Here is a 20,162-nt window from a genome sequence, read left to right as displayed (position 1 = left end):
AGCTTAAGTGTTAGAAAGTTGACCGTAGTTGGAACAGTGTGAAGTTGGCCTCAGAATGGAAATTCGATGGTTCCGTTAGCTCCGTTGGGTGATTTTGGGCTTAGGGGCATGTTTGGATTGTGTTTTGGAGGTCCGTAGCAAAATTAGGCTTGGAATGCCGAAAGTTGAGTTTTTGAAGTTTCCGATCCGATAGTGAGATTTTGATCCGAGGGTCGGAATGGAATTCCGAAAGTTGGAGTAGCTCCTTAGTATTGAATGTGACGTGTGTGAAAAAGTTTAGGTCATTCGGACGAGGTTTGATGGACGTTTTTGATCAAAAGCGTATTTTGAGAATTTTGGAGTTCTTAGGCTTAAATCCATGGTTAATTCGAAGTTTCGATGTTGTTTTAGGTGTTCAATGGATTGGTACGAGTTTGGATAGTGGTTTGTGACTTGTTGGTGCCTTTGGTTGGGTTCTTGGGGGCCTCGGGATGAACTTGGATGGTTGACGGAATGATTTGGAATTGGAAGTTTGCTACAGCAACTGGTCTTCTGTCATAACCGCACCTGCAGTTTAGGTCCCGCAGGTGCGGAGCCGCAAAAGCGGCGGATCAAGCGCAGATGCGGATTTGAAGAGGATCCGCATATGTGGGTAATTCACCGCAGAAGCGGTATCGCACCCGCGGAAGGGTAACCGCAGATGCAGAATTTGGTCATTTCTTCAAGAACCGCAGAAGCGGTACCGCATCTGTGGATTGGGAGTCGTAGATGCGGAAATTAGCTCTTTAAAGAAAAGTCATAGATGCGACCTTAGATCCACAAAAGTGGGACCGCAGATGCGGTTCCAGGGCCGCATATGCGGAAATCGCTGGGCAGAACATTTATATTCTTGCCTTCACGAAATTTAGCCATTTTTCACCTTTTTCAAAATGGGAAGAAGCTTGGGGAGCACTTTTCAAGAGCGATTTACAGAGGAGTTCATTGGGGTAAGGTCTTTGGTCCCTAAACTCATTATTGGAATGATTTTTATTAATTTAAGCAAGAAAAATTAAGGAAAATCAGTGGTAATTGGGGGGGGGGTTAGGGCTTGACTAATTGGAGGCCTTTGAGTGATGATTTGAGAGACCATTTGAGGTCCAATTTTGGTAATTTTGATATGACTGAACTCGTGAGAGTGCGAGGATTCTGGAAATATAAAGTTTATCCGATTCCGAGACGTGGGCCTGATGGGCATTTTGGTCATTTTACATACTTTCGTGTGTTAGCTTAGAATTTAATTGTAGAATCCATTACTTGAAGTGTTATTTACATTATGCAATTGAATTGAATAGATTTGGGCCATTTGGAGTCGAGTACTCGTGGCAAGAACGTGGTCTCGGGTTGATTTTTGAGCCGGTTCGAGGTAAGTGGCTTGTCTAACCTTGTGTGGGGGACCTTCCCCTTAGGATATAATATATTTGATAATTGAAATGCCTTGTACGTGAGATGACGAGCGCGTACTTGAGCTAATTGTTGAAAATCCTGTTTTTCCTTAAGTATTTCAATTGAGTTTTTTTTCCTGTTTTATTCTACTTGTGAATTTAGCTTGTTGCTAGTTTAGAAAAGCATGTTTAGTTGACTTAATTTCCTATTTGCTTAAATTGCCTTAATTGCATTACGTGAAGCATGTTAGGCTAGAATTAACTGTTTACTTGGTATGAAATTTAGCTTAATTTGGTATTCTTGTGTTGCTGCTGTGGGTTTTTACTTTGGGACTACGGGATGGCATCCCGGGAGATCCCTTGTACGTATTTATGATCTGAACTGTGGTGCAGGATACCGAGAGATCTATGGCACGTATATTGAGGATACCAAGAGATTCTTGGGATACCAAGAGATCCCTAGCATATACTGAGGATACCAAGAGTCCTCGGGATACCGAGAGATCCCTAGCATATATTGAGGATACCAAGAGATCCTTGGTATCCCCGGTTATCATCCTTGTTATGAGTGGTACTTCCTTGTGGTTTTGCCTTCATCTCTATTTCCATTATTGTACTCTTATTATCCTGTATAGATTCTTACTGTAGATTCTCAATTGCACTGCTTATCTTATCCTATCATCTTTATATTTTATTTAACCTAAGTAGGGCCCTAACCTTCCTCGTCACTACCCAACCGAGGTTAGGCTTGGCACTTACTGAGTACCGATGTGGTGTACTCATGCCTCTTCTACGCATGTTTTTATGTGCAGATCCAGGTATCGCTACTCAGGCCTATCATCCTTGAGGAGGCGACTGCTCTAGAGACTTCAAGGTACATCTACCATGTCTGCAGACCGAGAAGTCCCTTTCTATTCCTGCTTTTAGTATTTAGCCCTTCTGTATTTTTTTCTGTTCTTATTAGACATTCTGGAGTTAGAGCTATGCAGTATTGATCTTAGCTTGTGATTCGTGGGTTTCCGGGTCTTGAATTTATGTATTGGTATTTAGAGTTAAACATGGTGTGAGCCGAGTGGCACATTTAAACACGTTACTATGTTATTTCTGTTTTAAATTGTTTTACTTCCTCAAATTTTGGTTTTTCTTCCGCAAATTAGGCTTACCTAGTCGTAGAGACTAGATGCCATCATGATGGTTCACAGAGGGGTCGTGACACGTATGACATATTAATACATCTTCAAGATATTTCAATGGCTCACGAGAACACTTTGGGAAAGTTGCAAACTTTGCCTAACTCGCTGACCTTAATGCAATGAGGCGAATTGTGATGATTGTAAAAGTCTTTTAGGAAGGAGGTACTATCCGATTGAAATAGATATCTCAATTGGTTAGAGATTCGTGCTGATAATGTTTTAAGAAATTTAGCCCAAACTAATAATATAAAACAAGAAAAACAAGCTAATAGATATAGAGAGAAAGAGAGGAAAGATTCTTATTTCTTTCATATATTCAAGTATGTACAATATCAATTCTCATCCTCTATTTATAGTATTACATAGAGTATACAAAATAATGCCATAAACATGACATTAAACATTTGAGATCATGGAGGAAGATCATGGGGGGGGGGGTTATGGAGGTATGAGAGTTACAATCATAACTCCATAAATATTAGAGTAGTGGGAGTTATGGACATAATGGAGACGAGTGGTGGGTGTTACTCCTTTAGGAGTTATGGACATCCACCACTAGATAATTATTTATAGCACTCCCCCTTGGATGTCCTTAGATAATATGACTCATTAAAACCTTATTAAGAAAAAACCCCGTGGTAAAAAAATCTTAGTGAAGGAAAAATAATACACATATCTTGTAATACGCATTGTTTGCTGCCTCATTAAAAACCTTGCTAGGAAAATCCAGTGGGATAAAGCCTTAGCTAAGGAAAAAAGAGTGCAGCACGTATGTGCCTTCCCCTGATGACAACATTACTTTATTTATTGGAGACGATGAATTCCAAGCTTGTATAATTATTTTGCCAAATTATCACTTGAACGGATTTCTTGAACATCTATTTCATCTTCTATTGAAGATCGTCTCTAAAAAATACTTTGGAGAAATATGCTTTATTTTGTCTCCTTCAATATATCTTTCTTTCAATTGAGCTATTCAAGCAACATTGTCTTCAATATTATTGGAATAATCTCTTCAAAGAAAAGTCACACGTCTGTTGTGTGTTGAGTGACTTGCTTTATTAGTTGCTTATCTTGGCATGACTTGAATAAGTATCAACAATTAACTGCCTTGTAGAATAATAATATGGCATTACCCTCACATGGAAAGAGATTGTTTGAACAACGAACTATGCCCTGCATTTGTATAACTAACAAAACCTTGACAATATTTGTTAAAATAAACAAATCTATATCAAGGATTCCTTTTTCAATATAACAATAATCATATTTCAATATCTCCGTATAGACTTTATACTTTCAGTTGTTGAGACTATCCGTCCAACTTCATATTTTTCAAATGAAGTAGATTTTCATTGCATATTTTTCATTTGGCCAATCATTTATCTGTCCAAATTCCATGACAGATTTGAGCTCAAGATCCTCGTCAATATTAATAAAATTCATCGCTACATTATATTAACAACATCGTCGACGACCATTTTGCATCGGTTCAATCATCGCTTAATAAAGACATAACTTATCGAGATCTTATTATTTTCAGGTACTTGAGCCTCTCCCATGAGGTTTTATAAAGTGTTATGTCATGGTGCTCTTATAAAGCATTTGCCTCCTTATTATGACCATCTTAAGCATTTGCTCCCTCCTTCTTTAACGAGTTTTATCTTTTGAACCGATTTGTCTATTATGCTTCATGCATGCCATAAACTCTGTCCATCATAGACATTATTCTATTTGGAGCATTAGCAACTGGAATATGACATTTAGCTTTGGGTTAGCAAATATGCCTGGCAATATTTTGGAAATGAATTATCACTTGAACTTCAAGTTCACATTCTTTTGTACGAGGATCTAGATATATTCATAATAATTCATTCCACGTATTACTTTTTCAACTGCCCATTTTCTCCCCCTAATGTTGGGATCACCAACACATTTCCCAACCTTCTTTGGGAACCTATCTTTGTGCATTGTGCTTGTAATGACCCAGCCGGTCGTTTTAAGAATTAACATCCTGATCCCCTATTAACTACTTTCCCTGAGTTCGTTTCTGCTATTTTGTGTTGTCGGGAAGATTCTCTTTGTGTTTTGGAGTGTTTTGGGACACTTAGTCCCTCAATGAGAGCTTAAGCTTTAGAATTTGGCTCGTGGTCGGAGCAGTGTGAAGATGACCTCAAAATGGAATTATGTTGGTTCTGTTAGCTTTGTTGGACAATTTCGGGTTTAGCGGCATGTTCGGATTTTGTTTTGGAGGTTCGTAGCTTTTTTAGGCTTGAAATGCCGAAAGTTGAAATTTGGAAGTTTTCCGGTTCGATAGTGAAAATTTGATATCGGGGTCGGAATCCAATTCCGAGAGTTGAAGTAGCTTCGTAGTGTTGAATGTGATGTGTGTGCAAAATTTCAGATCATCCGGACGAGGTTTGATAGACTTTTTGATCGAAAGCGGAATCTGGAAGTTTTGGAATCCTTAGGCTTGAATCCGAGGGTAATTTTGTGTTCCGGCATTGTTTTGAGTGTTTTGAGGATTGGTACAAGTTTGAATACTATTATGTGACTTGTTGGTATATTTGGTTGAGGTCCCGAGGGCCTCGGGAGAGTTTCGGGTGCTTAACGGAAGTGGAATTGGACTTAGGAAAATCTAAAGCTTTGCTGAACCTGTCATAATCGCACTTGCGTGTATGGGACCGCAGGTGTGGCACCACAGAAGCGATTAGGGGGACCACAGGTGCGGTCTAAGGAAATGTTGAGATTGGTCGCAGATGCGACCTAGGTATCACAGAAGCGGCATCGCATCTGCGGGTAAGAGGTCACAGGTGCGGAAGTTGAGTTTTAATGAAAAGTCGAAAGTGCGGTCCATTTGTCGTAGAAGCGGGACCTTAGGTGCTGTCCCATGGTCGCAGAAGCAGGATCGCTGGGCAAAAAAAGGGAAAAATGAGGGTTTGAACTCAAAACTTGGAAAAACGATTTGGAGCTCGGTTGAGGGCGATTTCTCGAGGGTTTTTGAAGGAGAAACATTGGGTAACTTTTTCTATCTTGATTTTGATCCTAGAACTATAATCTATTGTTTTCCTCTTTTAATTAAGGAAATTGGGGGTGAAAGTTGGAAAATGGGAGAAAAGTTTCCCAATTGAAAATCCGAGATTTGAGTGAGATTTTGACGTCAGATTTTGGTGATTTTTGTTCGAGTGTGTTCGTGGGTGATCGGGGGTTCTAAATTTGTAAAGTTTATCCAATTCCGGGACGTGGTCCCGGGGGAATTTTTAGGCGATTTTTCTTAATTTCGCAAGTTAGCTTCTAATTAACTAGTTAAATTAGTTACTTGAATTTGTATTTACATTATGCAATTACTTTGAATAGATCTTGGCCATTTGAAGTCGGGTACTCGTGGCAAGAACGTAATTTTGAGTTGATTGAGCTGGTTCGAGGTAAGTGACTTGCCTAACCTTATGTGGGGGAACTTCCGTTAGGATTTGGTATTGTGTTATATGAAGTACCGTGTACGTGAGGTGACAAGTGCGTACCCGTGTTAATTGCTGAAATCCCATTTTCATTAAGCTAATACCTATGTTTTCTTGTAATTGAGCAATATTTATACTTGAAGCCTCTTGTTTAGTTTAGGAAAAGCATACTTATGTGATTTAACTATATTACCTGCTTTAATTGCCTACTTGTACTCCGTGCAACATGTTAGAGTAGAATTTCCTATGTAAATTCTAGAATAGAACTGTAAATTCTGCTGAGATTGTTGTGTGATTTACTTTGGGTCTACGTGACAATATCCCGGGAGATCCCTCTGTATGTTTACTTTGGGACTGCGGATCGGTATTTCGGTAGATCTCCCTGCATATTTATATTTGGGACTACGGGACAACACCTGGTAGATCCCCTGTACTGGATATTTACTTTGGGACTACGGATTGGTATTACAGGAGTTTTCCCTGCATATTTATGATTCGGACTACTGGACGATATCCCGGGAGATCCTCTGGACATTTATGTTTGGGACTACGGGATGATATCCCGGTAGATCCCCTATTGCTATTTCTATGTACTAAGTTAGATTATTTTTGTGATTTTATTTGTTATAGACTGTTAGCATTTTAATTACGTTGTCATATTCTACACTGGTTTACCTTGTTTATCATCTATAATTAGTAGGGCCCTGACCTTTCTCGTCACTACTCGACCGAGGTTAGGCTTGACACTTATTGAGTACCGCTGTAATGTACTCGTGCCCTTTCCTGCACATGTTTTTTGTGCGAAAATCCAGGTTCTTGGCTCAACCATACTTCCAGTGTGGTGAGGCGATCTTCAGAGACTTTGAGGTATATCTACCGCATGCGCAGACCGAGGAGTCCCTCTCTATTCTCACTTCTAGCTTTAGCTCTCCTGTCTTTACTTTTGTTTAGATATTTTGGAGTTAGAACACTTTGTAATTATTCCACAGCTTGTGATTTCATGAAATTCCGGGTTTTGGGAGTTGTTTCAGTTTGAGAGTTTATATTTTTATATGCCGAGCGATATCTTAAACGTTTTATTTATGTTTATTTTGCAATTTTTGGCTAGTTTTTATCTTTCGTTTCTTTTTCCTTAAATCGTTAGGCTTAGCTAGTCGTAGAGACTAGGTGCCGTCACGACATTTCGCGGAGGGCGAACTTGGGTCGTGACAAGTTGGCATCAGAGCTCTAGGTTCATAGGAGTCATGAATCACAAGCCGGTTTATTAGAGTCTCGCGGATCGGTACGTCTATACTTATCTACTAGAGGCTATGTAACTGTTAGGAAAAATTCCACTTTATTTGATTTCCTTGTCGTGCGTGATTTTGGTATCACAATTCTAAACTTCTGTCTTCTATTCTCTCACAGATGGTGAGGACACGTGCTACCAGAGGTGACCAGGCACTCGTACCCCTGCTAGAGTCGTCGGAGGTCAGGGCTGAGGTAGAGGCCGAGGACGTGCCCGTGGTGCAGCTAGAGCACCCATGCGAGCTACCACCGAGGAGCCACCACAAGCTCTAGCCGGAGTCCAGGACCTGACACGCCTACTGCTACTACTATTCCAGCTCTTCAAGAAACTCTTGCACAGTTCGTGAGCATGTACACCACCCTAGCTCAGGCAGGGCCGATTCCCCTTGCTGCAGCCACATCCTAGGCCGAGGAAGGAGCACAGACTCCCATCGCCCACACTCCTGAGCAGTAGGTCCAAGTTGATCAGATCCCAGAGGTTATACCAGTACTGCTTGTGGCCCCAGTTCAGCCCGAGGACAGGGCAGCGACTTCAAAGGATGAGCAACAGAGGCTTGAGAGGTTCAAAAAGTATAAGCCTCATGTATTCAGTGGTTTAGCATCAAATGATGCCTTGGGATTTCTGGAGGAGTGTTACCGTATCCTCCGCATTATGGGTATATCAAGATCGAGTGGAGTTTCTTTCATTGCCTTCCAGCTTCGAGAAGCAGCCTACTAGTGGTGGCGTACTTTCGAGTTGGATAGTCTAGTTGAGGCAGCATCCCTTACTTGGGCTCAGTTTTCAGATATCTTCCTGAGAGAGTTTGTCCCTCAGATCCCCAGGGACGCATGACGCGCAGAGTTTGAGCATTTGCACCAGGGCATTATGACTGTTTTGGAGTATGCTGTCTGTTTCACTGACTTGGCTAGGCATACACCAGCCTTGGTTGCTACAGTTCGTGAGAGAGTTCGCCGGTTTATTGAGGGGCTCATTCCTAGCATTCAGGTCTAGTATGGCTCGTGAGTTGGAGATAGATATTTCTTATCAGCAGGTGGTGAGCATTGCTAGGAGAGTAGAGGGTATGCATGCTCGGGATAGAGAGGAGAGGGAGGCCAAGAGGTCTCTAGAGTCATGCCATTATTCTGGTGCCCGTGCTCCAGCTGCAGTCCGTCATGGTAGGGGTTATGTGAGTCACCCGTCCATTTAGCTCTTCCAGCAGCCAGTGGTATTCCATCTCTCCCTAGACCTCAGGAGCCTTATTATGCACCTCCAGTATCTAGTGCACCTCCTACACGGGGTGCTTTCAGTGATCAATCCAGCAGACTTGGCCCGAGCCAGTCATAACCACCACATCCTCCTAGAGCTTGTTTTGAGTATGGTGACACACGCCATATGGTGAGGGATTGCCCCAGACTTAGGAGGGGTGCACCTCCACATATTTCTCAACTGCAGTGTGCCTCGCAGAGTTCCCAGGCTATGGATCCAGCACCAATTGCTACCCCACCTGCTCAGCCAGCAAGAGGTGGAGGTCGAGGAGGTAGAGGTCGCCCTAGAGGGGGAGGCTAGGCCAGATATTATGCCCTTCCTGCTCGTACTGAGGCTATCACTTCCGATTCCGTCATCACATGTATTGTTCTAGTTTGTCATAAAGATGCATCGGTTCTATTCGATCCAGGCTCCACTTATTCTTATGTGTCTTCTTATTTTGCTCCGCATTTGGGCGTATCTCAGGATTCTTTTAGTTCTACTATTTATGCTTCTACTCCTATGGGAGATTCTTTTATTATGGACCGCATCTGTCGATCGTGTTTGATTGCTCTTAGTGGTTTTTAGATCAGAGTCGATTTATTATTACTCAGCATGGTAGATTTTGTTGTTATCTTGGGCATGGACTGGTTGTCGCCCTATTATTCTATTCTTGATTGTCACGCCAAAACTATAACGTTGGCTATGCCGGGTGTACCGCGAGTAGAGTGGAGGGGTACTTTAGATCATACTCCCAATAGAGTTATTTCTTTCCGAAAAGCTCAGCGAATGGTTGAGAAGGGGTGTGACGCGTATCTGACCTATGTGAGAGATGTTAGTGTTGATAGCCCTACAGTTGATTCAGTCACAGTAGTACAGAACTTCCCTGATGTGTTTCCAGCTGACCTCCTGGGCATGCTATCCGATAGAGATATTGATTTTGGCATTGATCTATTGCTGGGTACTCAGCCCATTTCCATTCTTCCGTATTATATGGCCCCTCTTGAGTTGAAGGAGTTGAAGGATCAGTTACAGGAATTGCTTGATAAGGGTTTTATTCGGCCCAGTGTATCACCTTGGGGTGCTCCTGTCTTATTTGTGAAGAAAAAGGATGGTTCTATGCATATGTGCATTGATTATCGCCAGTTGAACAAAGTTACAATGAAGAATCGGTATCCTTTGCCTCGTATTGATGATCTGGTTGACCAATTACAGAGTGCACGAGTGTTTTCTAAGATTGACTTGTATTCAGGTTACCATTAGTTGAAGATTCAGGAGCCAGATATCCCGAAGACTGCCTTCCAAACTCGGTATGGTCATTACGAGTTCCTTGTTATGTCATTTGGGCTAACCAATGCCCCAGCAGCCTTTATGTATTTGATGCACAGTGTGTTCCGGTCATATCTTGACTCATTCGTCATTGTCTTTATTGATGATATTCTGATATATTCCCGGAGTTGGGAAGATTATGAGCAACATCTAAGGATAATGCTTCAGACTTTGAGAGAAAAGAAGTTATATGCAAATGTCTCGAAATGTGAGTTTTTGTTGGATTCCGTAGAATTCTTGGGTCATGTGGTGTCGAGTGAGGGGATACAGGTAGATTCGAAGAAAGTGGAAGCAGTGCACAGTTGGCCTAGACCATCCTCAGCTACAGAGATCTGCAGTTTTCTTGGCTTGGCAGGTTATTACCGTCGATTTGTTGAGGGTTCTAATCTAGTGTACGAAAGAGTGTGAGGAGAGCTTCTAGAAGCTCAATACAGCTTTGACTACAACCCCATTTTTGATATTGCCTACTAGTTCGGGGTCTTATACTATCTATTGTGATACCTCGAGGATTGGCCTTGATGCGGTATTGATGCAGGATGGTAGGGTGATTGCCTATGCCACTACTACAAAAAGGACCTTTAGTGGCAATAAAAAACAGCATTGGCGGCAATAACAATAGTTGCTATATCATTTACCGGCAATTGATCTTTAGTCAGTGATGCCGGGTTCGGTAAAAGCCTTTAGCGGCATTTCTTCCAAAAGCTGGTAAAAGGTATGACTTATTGCCACTAAAACTCATCTGCTTTAACAACAATTGTTTGCAGCAATTATTATGGCTGCTAAACCCAGTCTAAAAACGACTAATAATGCTCCTTTAACGTTCATTTTTATAGCCGCTAAATTCAAAATATTTGTCGCTAAAAGTCCATACCTTTAGCGGTAATTGTTTTGTGGCAATTAGAGTGGCAACAATATCTCTTCTAAAAACGTATTAGTATGCCCCTTTAGCGTCCATTTTAATGGATAGTACAGTCAATTAAATTGCCGCTAAAAATCATCTTTAATAGCAATATAATGGTTACAATATCCCTGTATAAACTTCTTAACCCAGTTAAATTGGCACTAAAATTCACAAGCTATAACGGTAAGTTTAGCCACCATTAATAATAGTTACTACATTCGACCCAAAAATAATGCAAATAACAAAACATATTAATATTAATTCATAAAACTATAGTATATCTCGTTAAATCTTAACAAACAAAAGGAAGTACTAATCTAAAATATTAATGTCACAAAACCTTAAAAAATAACTCATATTGTTTGAAGTAAATAGCTAATGTCATTATATAACTAATCTTAACGAATAACAATCTTCAGATAATCTTTGAAACTCTTCGTCATATTGAAATATTCCACCCGCTAAATTATCGAACATCAGACTGTATGACCTGAAATTATAAAATAACTATGTCAATAGATAAAATATCATAATAGTAAAGCATGTCACTTTAATCTACTCATAATACTAAATAGATTAGACAAAGAAAGTGTATGTAAGTTGATATGTGCTTGAAGTAATATGAGCATGGATCAAAGAACACAAGAGAAGAAAGGAAAAGAGTATACAGAGATGTTTACAAAATACTAAAGCAAGGAGAAAAAGGATACTCATGCAATACATAAATCTGGGCAGTGTTAAGTTACATTGGGAGCTAATTCACAGTTGCAATTTTTTGGAACACTGCCTTTTGGATCAAATTATGGGTATAATGGAGATAGTATGGAACAACCAACAATTACACATGATATATGTGGAATTCAAGGAGGGAACAATGTCAGTGATTTGGATATGTTATTTGGTATGTGGACAAAGTTTGGAAGTTATATAAAAGACATTGGGACCAAATTTAAGCACAACTCATTTAGAACAGCTTTTCCAATGAGCTTGATTGGAGTTGCTAAATTCTTCCTTTGTAATGTAATAACATTATGGAAGCTGCATTCATGACTTGAAAGAAAAGGACTCCTAACCACCTAACGGATACATAAAGATCAAAATCAGATCCTACATGGAAATCACACCAATCTGAGTATCACACTCCAGATCCAAGTTGGAGACAAACAGATAGGGGTTCATCACCAAATTATTGTGTTCAACTTTACATCTTGTGAACACAATTTCTTTCAATCAACTAGGAAGTAAATGTTGCCAAACAACAGAGCTGATAATAGTTTGCGAGGTTATGAAACTAAAAGTCCATAACCAGAAAGGGGCACAAGAAAAATTGCAAGAATCTGCTTCATTAATGTCCCAAAAGTATGTATAGTCTCATATATGAAGTATTTTAGTATATTTGCAAATGCATATCATACAAGAAAATATATCAAATCAGCCTTTTGAGCATTCTTCACCAAAAATTTTCAATTGGCAACAGATTTTTTGCTAAAGCAAATCTTACTGCATGAATCTAGTGCTCTATAGCTTAGAAATTTGGCTATTCTCAAGTCATTTCGTAACTACTTCAGTTTTAGAAGATTCAAAGGTCATCAAATGGCAAAAACTTATATGGTTAAATCTGTTAATGACAGAACAATGGACAACAAAAAGCGTATACGCTTCAACACTAACTATATACCAACAGGTAAGTGTTTATCTTCAATTAAATAGTGAATGTACATATGACCTTCAAAGATACTCTAATTTGGGTTAGTTCTCAAATTCCAAGCTTTCAATCACTTGTTAGTTGTATCGGGGCTTAAAGCTAATTTGGACAATAGTTCCTTGTATAAAGCAGGTGTTAGCCAATAGTAACATTGTCGAGATTTAACTGAACATCAAATTGTATGGCATACCAAGATGGGTTCTTCTCTGTTTTGGTTGAAAACTGGACTGGTTTGGAGGCCTTATATTTTGTAACACCTCCAGATTTTTTCAATGATGAAACGATCCATAATGTCAGTGATATGGTGCAAGAGGGACAATGGGATGAAAATCTGATTAGACAAATATTGCCAGATGAGTTTGCAAATCACATTTTGGTCAATTGCAGATCACCAGTGATGCAGGATGTTCTGGATATACCATATTGGACTTTGGAGTCTAATGGAAATTTTAGTGTAAAGTCTGCTTGGGATTATGTTAGGAGGAGAAATGAACCATTGAATGCTTACGATGCAATATTTATTTTTCACTTCAAGTGCTGCTAGAAGAGTTTGGTAGTATTTTCTGTCTCATGCAGGAATTAATATAACAGGGCTAACTTTTCATCAAGCTATAATCAAGTGTTGGACTGCTGAAGTGATACCAAGATTACAACCTATAATTCAAGCAATCCCATCCATAATCATATGGGATTTGTGGAAGAGGCGAAACAACTTTAAATATAGAGATGTAGTGACTGTGAGTAGGGTGATTTACCAGGCATCTACCACATTACAATCACTTTTCAAAGTTAGGAAACCTAGACTCAGTCATGTACCACATAAGTGGCCAGATTTTATTGTAACTATGGAGCAATATCTGCCTACACCGAAGACAACAAAGGTGATTTGGAAATTCCCAGAAGCAGGATATATTAAAGTGAATATTGATGGGGCTAGCAGGGGCAACCCAGGGAGAAGTGCTGTTGGTTTTGCATTGAGCAATAAAGAAGGGGATTTGATGTATGGTTGTGGTAAAGAAATTGCTGAGGGAACGAATACTCAGGCAGAAGCTAAGGCTATAGTCGAAGCTCTTAGATATTATGTAGAACATGACTATGTTCTTATAGACCTGCATACAGATTCAATGATATTGAAGAATGCAGTGGAAGGAGAATGGCCTATCCCTTGGTCTATAGCAAGATAAGTGGAGGAGATCAAACAACTAATGTCAAGATGCAATGTTACAATTTCACATACACTCAGAGAAGACACTCTCTTAATTGTTACAAGTTGCACTATGTAACTAGTTCGATATCACAATAGAAATTACAGAAAATCACACTTGTTAATTGCACAATATAAACTAGTTAGATTAACCATTGTATTCACACAATTAAGATTTGAAAATGATTCCAGAGAAAAGTGTTACCCGATTCATCATCATTTTGTTGACCTTTAGTACCACCAGCAGAACTATTCAAATCACAAGATTGATCATCATGTGCCTGGTCTTCAGAAGAGTTCTGATTATCCATCAGCTGCTCAATATAAGGCTGGGTTGCAGAATAGTTTTGACCATCCATCAAATGCTCAATATAAGGTCGCACATCTTCATCATCGTCTTGTTCAATTAAAAGTCGGTTGCGATCTCTAGTTCGCATAGTTCCTTATCTAAAATGAAAAAATTATCTAGCTGCATTACACTATATTATTACTAGATTGACTCCAACAAATCAGCAGGCCACTTGCAAAACATGAGGAAGCATCATCCAAGTCTCAATATGTGAAAAATATCAACAACTCAGGTAGCGCAAACAAAGCCTTGCGACAAATATTGTTCTAGAGATAAGAATTATTTATGCACTAGGAAAATAGTTATCAAGTGATAGTACCACCTTATAATATCACATTTAAATGGATACAGTAAGCAAATATAAGTAGAAGAAAGTACAATAAATTCACTCAAACATCCAATATTCAAATTTCTGAAGAAAAAAAAATAACACCCTTAGAGTTTATTACATAATACTTGCAACAAAAATATTCTATAAGTTCCACCTATCTTATTCAGAATCACATTCATTTTCTATATTATTTTCTCCCTCAACATTAGCTTCACCATCATTTGGAGAAGGTTGAGAATCTACGTTTGTATCAATTATTATTCCATCGCCACCACTTCTTACCCAATCATTATACTCATCTTCTAAAACACAAGCATTTTCTAAAAGAGCCAAGTCAGTGGCATCACTTTGCGTTGATGACTCAAACTGCACACTATATTCCTCTCCCATATTAAAAATGTCTCGAGGTTTTTAAAAATGTCTCGAGGTTTAATTAACCTAGGGACAAACCATTTATGATCTTGAGGATCTTGCATAACTATTACTTGTTGAGCTTGTTCTGCAAAAATAAAGGGCTCATGACATTCTCGATCGCCAGAGTCTGTCAGGTGTGTGAAATTCACAAGTGTGAAACCTAAGTCATCTTCCTTAATTCCTCTACCTTTGGTTACTTTACATAAACCCAATCACACTTAAATAAGATGACCTTAAATTTCTCATAGTAGTTTAACTCCACAATATCATTCAATCTGCCATAATATGTGATATTTGCAGATTTTGGAGCATTATCACTTGTACTTGCATAACTTTCAATCTTTGAAACGACCATAACACCACTATTTTATATCACATTGAACTCTTCACTTTGTTTTATTTGGAATTAACATCGAATGCACTAAATTTTTTTGCAATGTAACTCGGTCCTTGTTCTAGGACTTTAACATCCTTTAAGATGTTAGATGTGGCTTCCAACTCCTTTACCTAACCAAATAAAAGATACAACTATAAATGTGGATATTTGTACAAGGATAATAATTTAACATAAACAATGACTTAGTCCTACTACTTACTTGCTCCTTGAACCACTCATGAAATGTATCGAAATGCACATGATCAAGTTGATGTTGTGTCAAACGACGCTTACGATATGCTCTTTTGATTTCAGCAATATGTTCCCTATACATGTAACTCACATATATCAATTTTGTTATCAAATAAGTAATATACATATATTAAATAATAGATATAACACTTACTTTTTATAATTCTCAACCACTTCTGATTCACAATTGAAAAGCACATGCTGATGTGCTTGCAACCATGTTTTGTCATCTAACTCAAATACATCTACTCCACCGTACGACTCCCCAACAGTAGGAAAAAGAGATTCTTCTTTATTAGTCTCATGCTCAATTTCATCACTCCATTTTCTTGAACAATAAGACCTTGAATCTCTACCCTCTAAAAATCGTGAGTAGAATGCCATACACTCATTTGCTATGTATGCTTCTGCTATTGAACCTTCTGGACATGCACGATTACGAACATATGATTTTAAAGTACCCAAATACCTATGGAACAAAGTAATGTTATTAGTTTGATATTAGAGTATTTAACAACTAAAGACATATAATAAAGATTCAGTGATATTCTACATACCTCTCAATTGGATACATCTAGCGATAATGACTAGTATCGCATGTTTAGCCTCAGTTGCCAAGTGAATAACCAAGTGTATCATAACAGTAAAGAATCCTGGGAGGAAGAGTTTCTCCATAGTAGACATAGTTTCTGGGATTGTTTCTTCAAGTAGGTTTAACTCTTCTAGTTTTAGCTCTTTGCTACACAAAACATGAAAGAATGTGCATAGTTCAATTAAAACTGAACCTACTCTTTTATCTACTAATCTCCTCAAGGCAAGAGGAAGAAGTTCTTGCATTATAACATGACAATCATGGGTTTTTAGCTCAGACAACTTTCGTTTGCGAACGCAATGTGAAATATTAGACGCATAGCCATCTGGAAATTTGGTATTTTGTAGTACTTCATAAAATAACTCCTTTTCCTACTGAGATATTGTGAAAAAAGTAGGAGGAAGATATGCTTTCCCACTAGCTCGATATTGAGGCCATAAGCTTGGTCTTAATTTCATCTCCTTCAGGTCCAATCGAGCTTCTAAGTTGTCTTTAGACTTTTTACCAAGATTCAATAGTGTATAAATTAAATTATCACACACATTCTTTTCTATGTGCATCACATCAAGATTATGGCGCACCAAGTTAAATTTCCATAAGGAAGATCGAAAAAAATACTTTTCTTTTTCCATGTGTTTTCATCACCTCACATACCCCTTCACTTGACTGGCCGAGAGTAAATTTTATATCTTTAACTTGATTCAGCAGTACTAACCCAGATACTGGACAAGGTGCAGGTCTTGTTTCTTTAGTCCTATCAAATGATTTCGCATCATTCCGATATTTGTGTCCCGATTTCAAGAAGCATCGATGCCCCATGTAACAAAACTTTCTGCCATGTTTCAGCCTTCTAGATTGAGTGTTTATGTTACAAGAAGGGCATGCAAACCAACCATAAGTGCACCATCTAGAGAGAGTACCATATGCAGGAAAGTCATTTATAATCCACATGATAGCTGCTCGCATTTGAAATATCTCATTAGTAGAAGCATCGTATGTTTCTACCCCAACACCCCACAATTTATTTAACTCTTCTATTAGAGGTTGCAAAAATACATCAATATTATTGTCAGGCGCTTTGGGTCCAGGAATAAGTAAGGACAGAATGAAGAACTCTTTTTTCATGCACATCCATGGAGGAAGATTATATGGCATTAAAATCACTGGCCATGTACTATGAACAGTTCGTATTGTGCCAAATGGATTAAACCCATCAGAAGCTAATCCTAGGCGCACATTGCGAGGGTCCCAGCAAATTCGGGATATTTACTATCAATTTTTTTCCAAGCTTTAGAATCTGCAGGATGTCGTAGAACTTCATCTTTGTTGCGCTCTTCATGATGCCAACACATTGCTTTAGAAGTTTCCGAAGACATAAACAGTCTTTGTAGCCTTGGTTTTAAAGGAAAATACCTTAGGACCTTGGCTGGGATTTTTCTAGCATCATTTTCCATCTAGAAGCTCCACAAACATTGCATTTATTGACATTCTTATTAGCAAACTCTTTCCTAAAAAGCATGCAATCATTGAGACAAGCATGAATTTTTTCATACTTTAAGACCAAGCCTTCAACTATCTTTTTGGTCTCATAGAAAGACGGAAGCAATTTTCTCCTTCAGGCAGCGCATCCTTCAATAGTCTATGCAAAGCATTAAACGATTCATTTGACCATTTGAACATGCATTTTGTACGGTACAAATGCATCAAAAAGGACATTTTGCTAAATTTCTTACATCGTGGATATAGTTCTTCATTTGCCTCCTTCATGAGACGTTCAAACTTATCCACCTCTGGATGCGGTTGATTTCCAGATGGATGAGCAATATTCTCTTGTAAGTTATGCTCTATGTCACCCCTTCACTAACGTCAGTATCCATGAACTGTGTAAAGCCTCCAAGGGCATCATGTATCATTCCTGTCATATCATCGCCCCTTAAAGTTGATTGGATGTGATTATTTGCTTGAGAATTATTTGATCCCTTTAGAGACTCACCATGACAAAACCAAGTATCATATTATGGAATAATACCATTAATCACAAGATCATCATATGCTATAGTCCGGTTTACTTGATGGATAAGCACACACTCCGTACAAGGACATGCAATTTGTTCTCCATCTTGTTTTTCAGAAAAGGCATGGTGTATAAACTCCTCTACTCCATCCAAATATTCTTTACTAACTCTATCACAATGCATCCATCTTTTATTTCTAGGATTGTCCATCATGTTCAAGATATTCTTTTTTGTTCTACACTTACTGCAAGAGCTAAAAATTCATTAGTAAAAAGAGGAAATTAATAATAAAATATAGTTCAAATAAAATAACCATCTTATTAATAGGTAATTCCATAGCTCAAAGATATCATTTTAAGATTTAAAACTATCAAACATAAATCTATTAAAACTATCAAATAGTTAAACTATCTCTAATTTCTTCTATGGTTTTCATATATTGGTTCATAAACTTTTTAAGAATAGAATTATTAAACTTATAAATTATACTTCTTCTATGGTTTTTATATATTTGTTCGTAAACTTTTTAAGAATAGAATTATTACTTATAAATTATAGAAGTACCATACGTCATATATTTTAAAATTGAAGATATTACAATTGTCAAACCCTCACTGTATATGGATATGAGCTAGCTGAATAATTTACAAATTTCAGCAATGATACAACAATTTGCAATTTTAGAAATCTGAATGAGGTCATTCAAAGGCATACATTATTTTCTTGAAGTATGATGTGTTATCATCCCTTAAAAAAAGATGATGAACTGTTGTACGGCAATCCCTAAGTAAAGCAAAAAAAGCTGATAGTTCAAATATTTCTCATAGTCCAACTTCTTTCTTCACTTCACAAATTATTTATTCTATCGATAATTTTTCTTAACTTCACTGTTTTGCCACACTCATAGTGAAAGTTGAAGTCTAGATTGTTAGATGAATTGAAAAACTTTTTGATTAGTAAAACCAATAACCTATCGGAAAAACAGTTAGAGCAAAAGGATCAAATAAGTCAAGTTGAGCATATGCTTATTTCGTACAGAGGCATCAGATTTATGAAAATAAGAAAAGCTCGCATCAATTAGCAAAAATAAAAAACAGTATGTATGTCGACTAGTGGATTCATATCCCGACTAGTGGTAGATTCAATGAAAACATCAATATGCATCGACGATATTTAAAAAATTTCTGAATAGTAGCAAGAATAACAATAGCCTTAGAAAATATACAGAGGAATCAATTCATAAAACAGTAGAGGAATAGAGGAGGAATAAATTCAATCAATCACACAACAATTTAACAGCAGTCGGTTATCACAAACGACTTAGCATATGCAAAAAAACTATACTTCATAAATCTCAAAACGCAATAGTTGGATATCAAAAATTACAAAAGTGTACCTGGTAAGCAGATTTTTTTTTTTGCGAAAAAGACAAGAAATTGAAGGAGATGATAAATTTCTGCAACAATCTTGAACCTACACAAAAAAAGAAGTTGGAGACGGATTAAACGGAGAATACTGACGACGAAGATTGACCATAATCGAGCAGCACCAATACCAACTCAATTTAAATCACACTTGCTGGGTAAGAAGAGAAGTTATACCTGGGGAAGAAGAGGATTTATCTCTGGAAAAAGCTGATGGAGACCTGATCGATGTAGGCTAGCAGAGTCGCAACTTTGTTAATCCTGTTCGATGTAGGATTTGGCGCTATTCTGCATCCGTTCAATGAAGGGAAAAAGGATGACCAAGATCTGGTCGAAGTAGGCTTGCATAGTCGTGACTCTGTTCGATGTTAATCTTGTTCGATGTTTTTGGGCGCGATTCTGTATCCGCTTAACGAAGGGAATAGGTTTTCCTCTTATTTCTAATTGGAAGGAATAATTCATTGTTGTCCAAAAAAATTGGAGGGAAAGATTATTATTTTTTGGGGTGTGGAGGGAAAGATAAAATATAAAAATTTATTTTAATTAGTACTTTTTAGTGGCAATTATTTTTATTGTCGGTAAAAGGATATTTTTTAGTAGCTAATGGTCATGTGTCGCTAATATTTCAGCTTAAAGAATCTATTAGCGGCAATTGCATTATTGCTACTAAATAATTCCGTAAAAGGTCCTTTTGTAGTAGTGCGCGT

The 20,162-nt window shown here is 38.0% G+C and overlaps 2 protein-coding genes across 3 annotated transcripts; one reads left to right on the top strand and one right to left on the bottom strand.

Moving 5' to 3' along the window:
* Positions 1-11,029: 11,029 nt before the first annotated feature.
* On the bottom strand, positions 11,030-19,913 carry LOC107790421 (uncharacterized). Of its 2 annotated transcripts, XR_001649035.2 has the most exons (7): positions 19,633-19,913; positions 19,428-19,504; positions 15,982-18,275; positions 15,579-15,893; positions 15,393-15,498; positions 13,908-14,149; positions 11,030-11,283 (listed from the first exon to the last, which is right to left on the bottom strand). XR_001649035.2 is itself a non-coding variant. In XM_016612351.2 (4 exons), the coding sequence occupies exons 1-4, from the start codon at positions 15,996-15,998 to the stop codon at positions 15,193-15,195; spliced, it is 549 nt and encodes a 182-aa protein (XP_016467837.1). In that variant the 5' UTR covers positions 15,999-16,142; the 3' UTR covers positions 15,044-15,192. The 2 variants fall into 2 exon arrangements, 1 of the variants encoding a protein (XP_016467837.1); XM_016612351.2 differs by lacking the exons at positions 11,030-11,283; positions 13,908-14,149; positions 19,428-19,504; positions 19,633-19,913 and adding an exon at positions 15,044-15,303 and having other exon boundaries at positions 15,982-16,142.
* Positions 13,344-13,682, top strand: LOC142170418 (uncharacterized). Its single transcript, XM_075232322.1, has one exon. It carries the CDS (start codon positions 13,344-13,346, stop codon positions 13,680-13,682), a length of 339 nt encoding a protein of 112 aa, XP_075088423.1.
* Positions 19,914-20,162: the final 249 nt, after the last annotated feature.

This window comes from Nicotiana tabacum, chromosome 16 (genome assembly GCF_000715075.1).
Source record: "Nicotiana tabacum cultivar K326 chromosome 16, ASM71507v2, whole genome shotgun sequence".
Taxonomy (NCBI): domain Eukaryota; kingdom Viridiplantae; phylum Streptophyta; class Magnoliopsida; order Solanales; family Solanaceae; genus Nicotiana; species Nicotiana tabacum.
This window is presented reverse-complemented; position numbering and strand designations above follow the sequence as displayed.

Coding starts and splice junctions, on each gene's coding strand:
- LOC142170418 (XM_075232322.1), top strand. CDS start 13,344: ATGGAGCAATATCTGCCTACACCGAAGACAACAAAGGTGATTTGGAAA.
- LOC107790421 (XM_016612351.2), bottom strand. Junction 15,499..15,578: donor GTGGTTGAGAATTATAAAAA/GTAAGTGTTATA, acceptor TTACATGTATAG/GGAACATATTGCTGAAATCA. Junction 15,304..15,392: donor ATGAGTGGTTCAAGGAGCAA/GTAAGTAGTAGG, acceptor TTATTTGGTTAG/GTAAAGGAGTTGGAAGCCAC.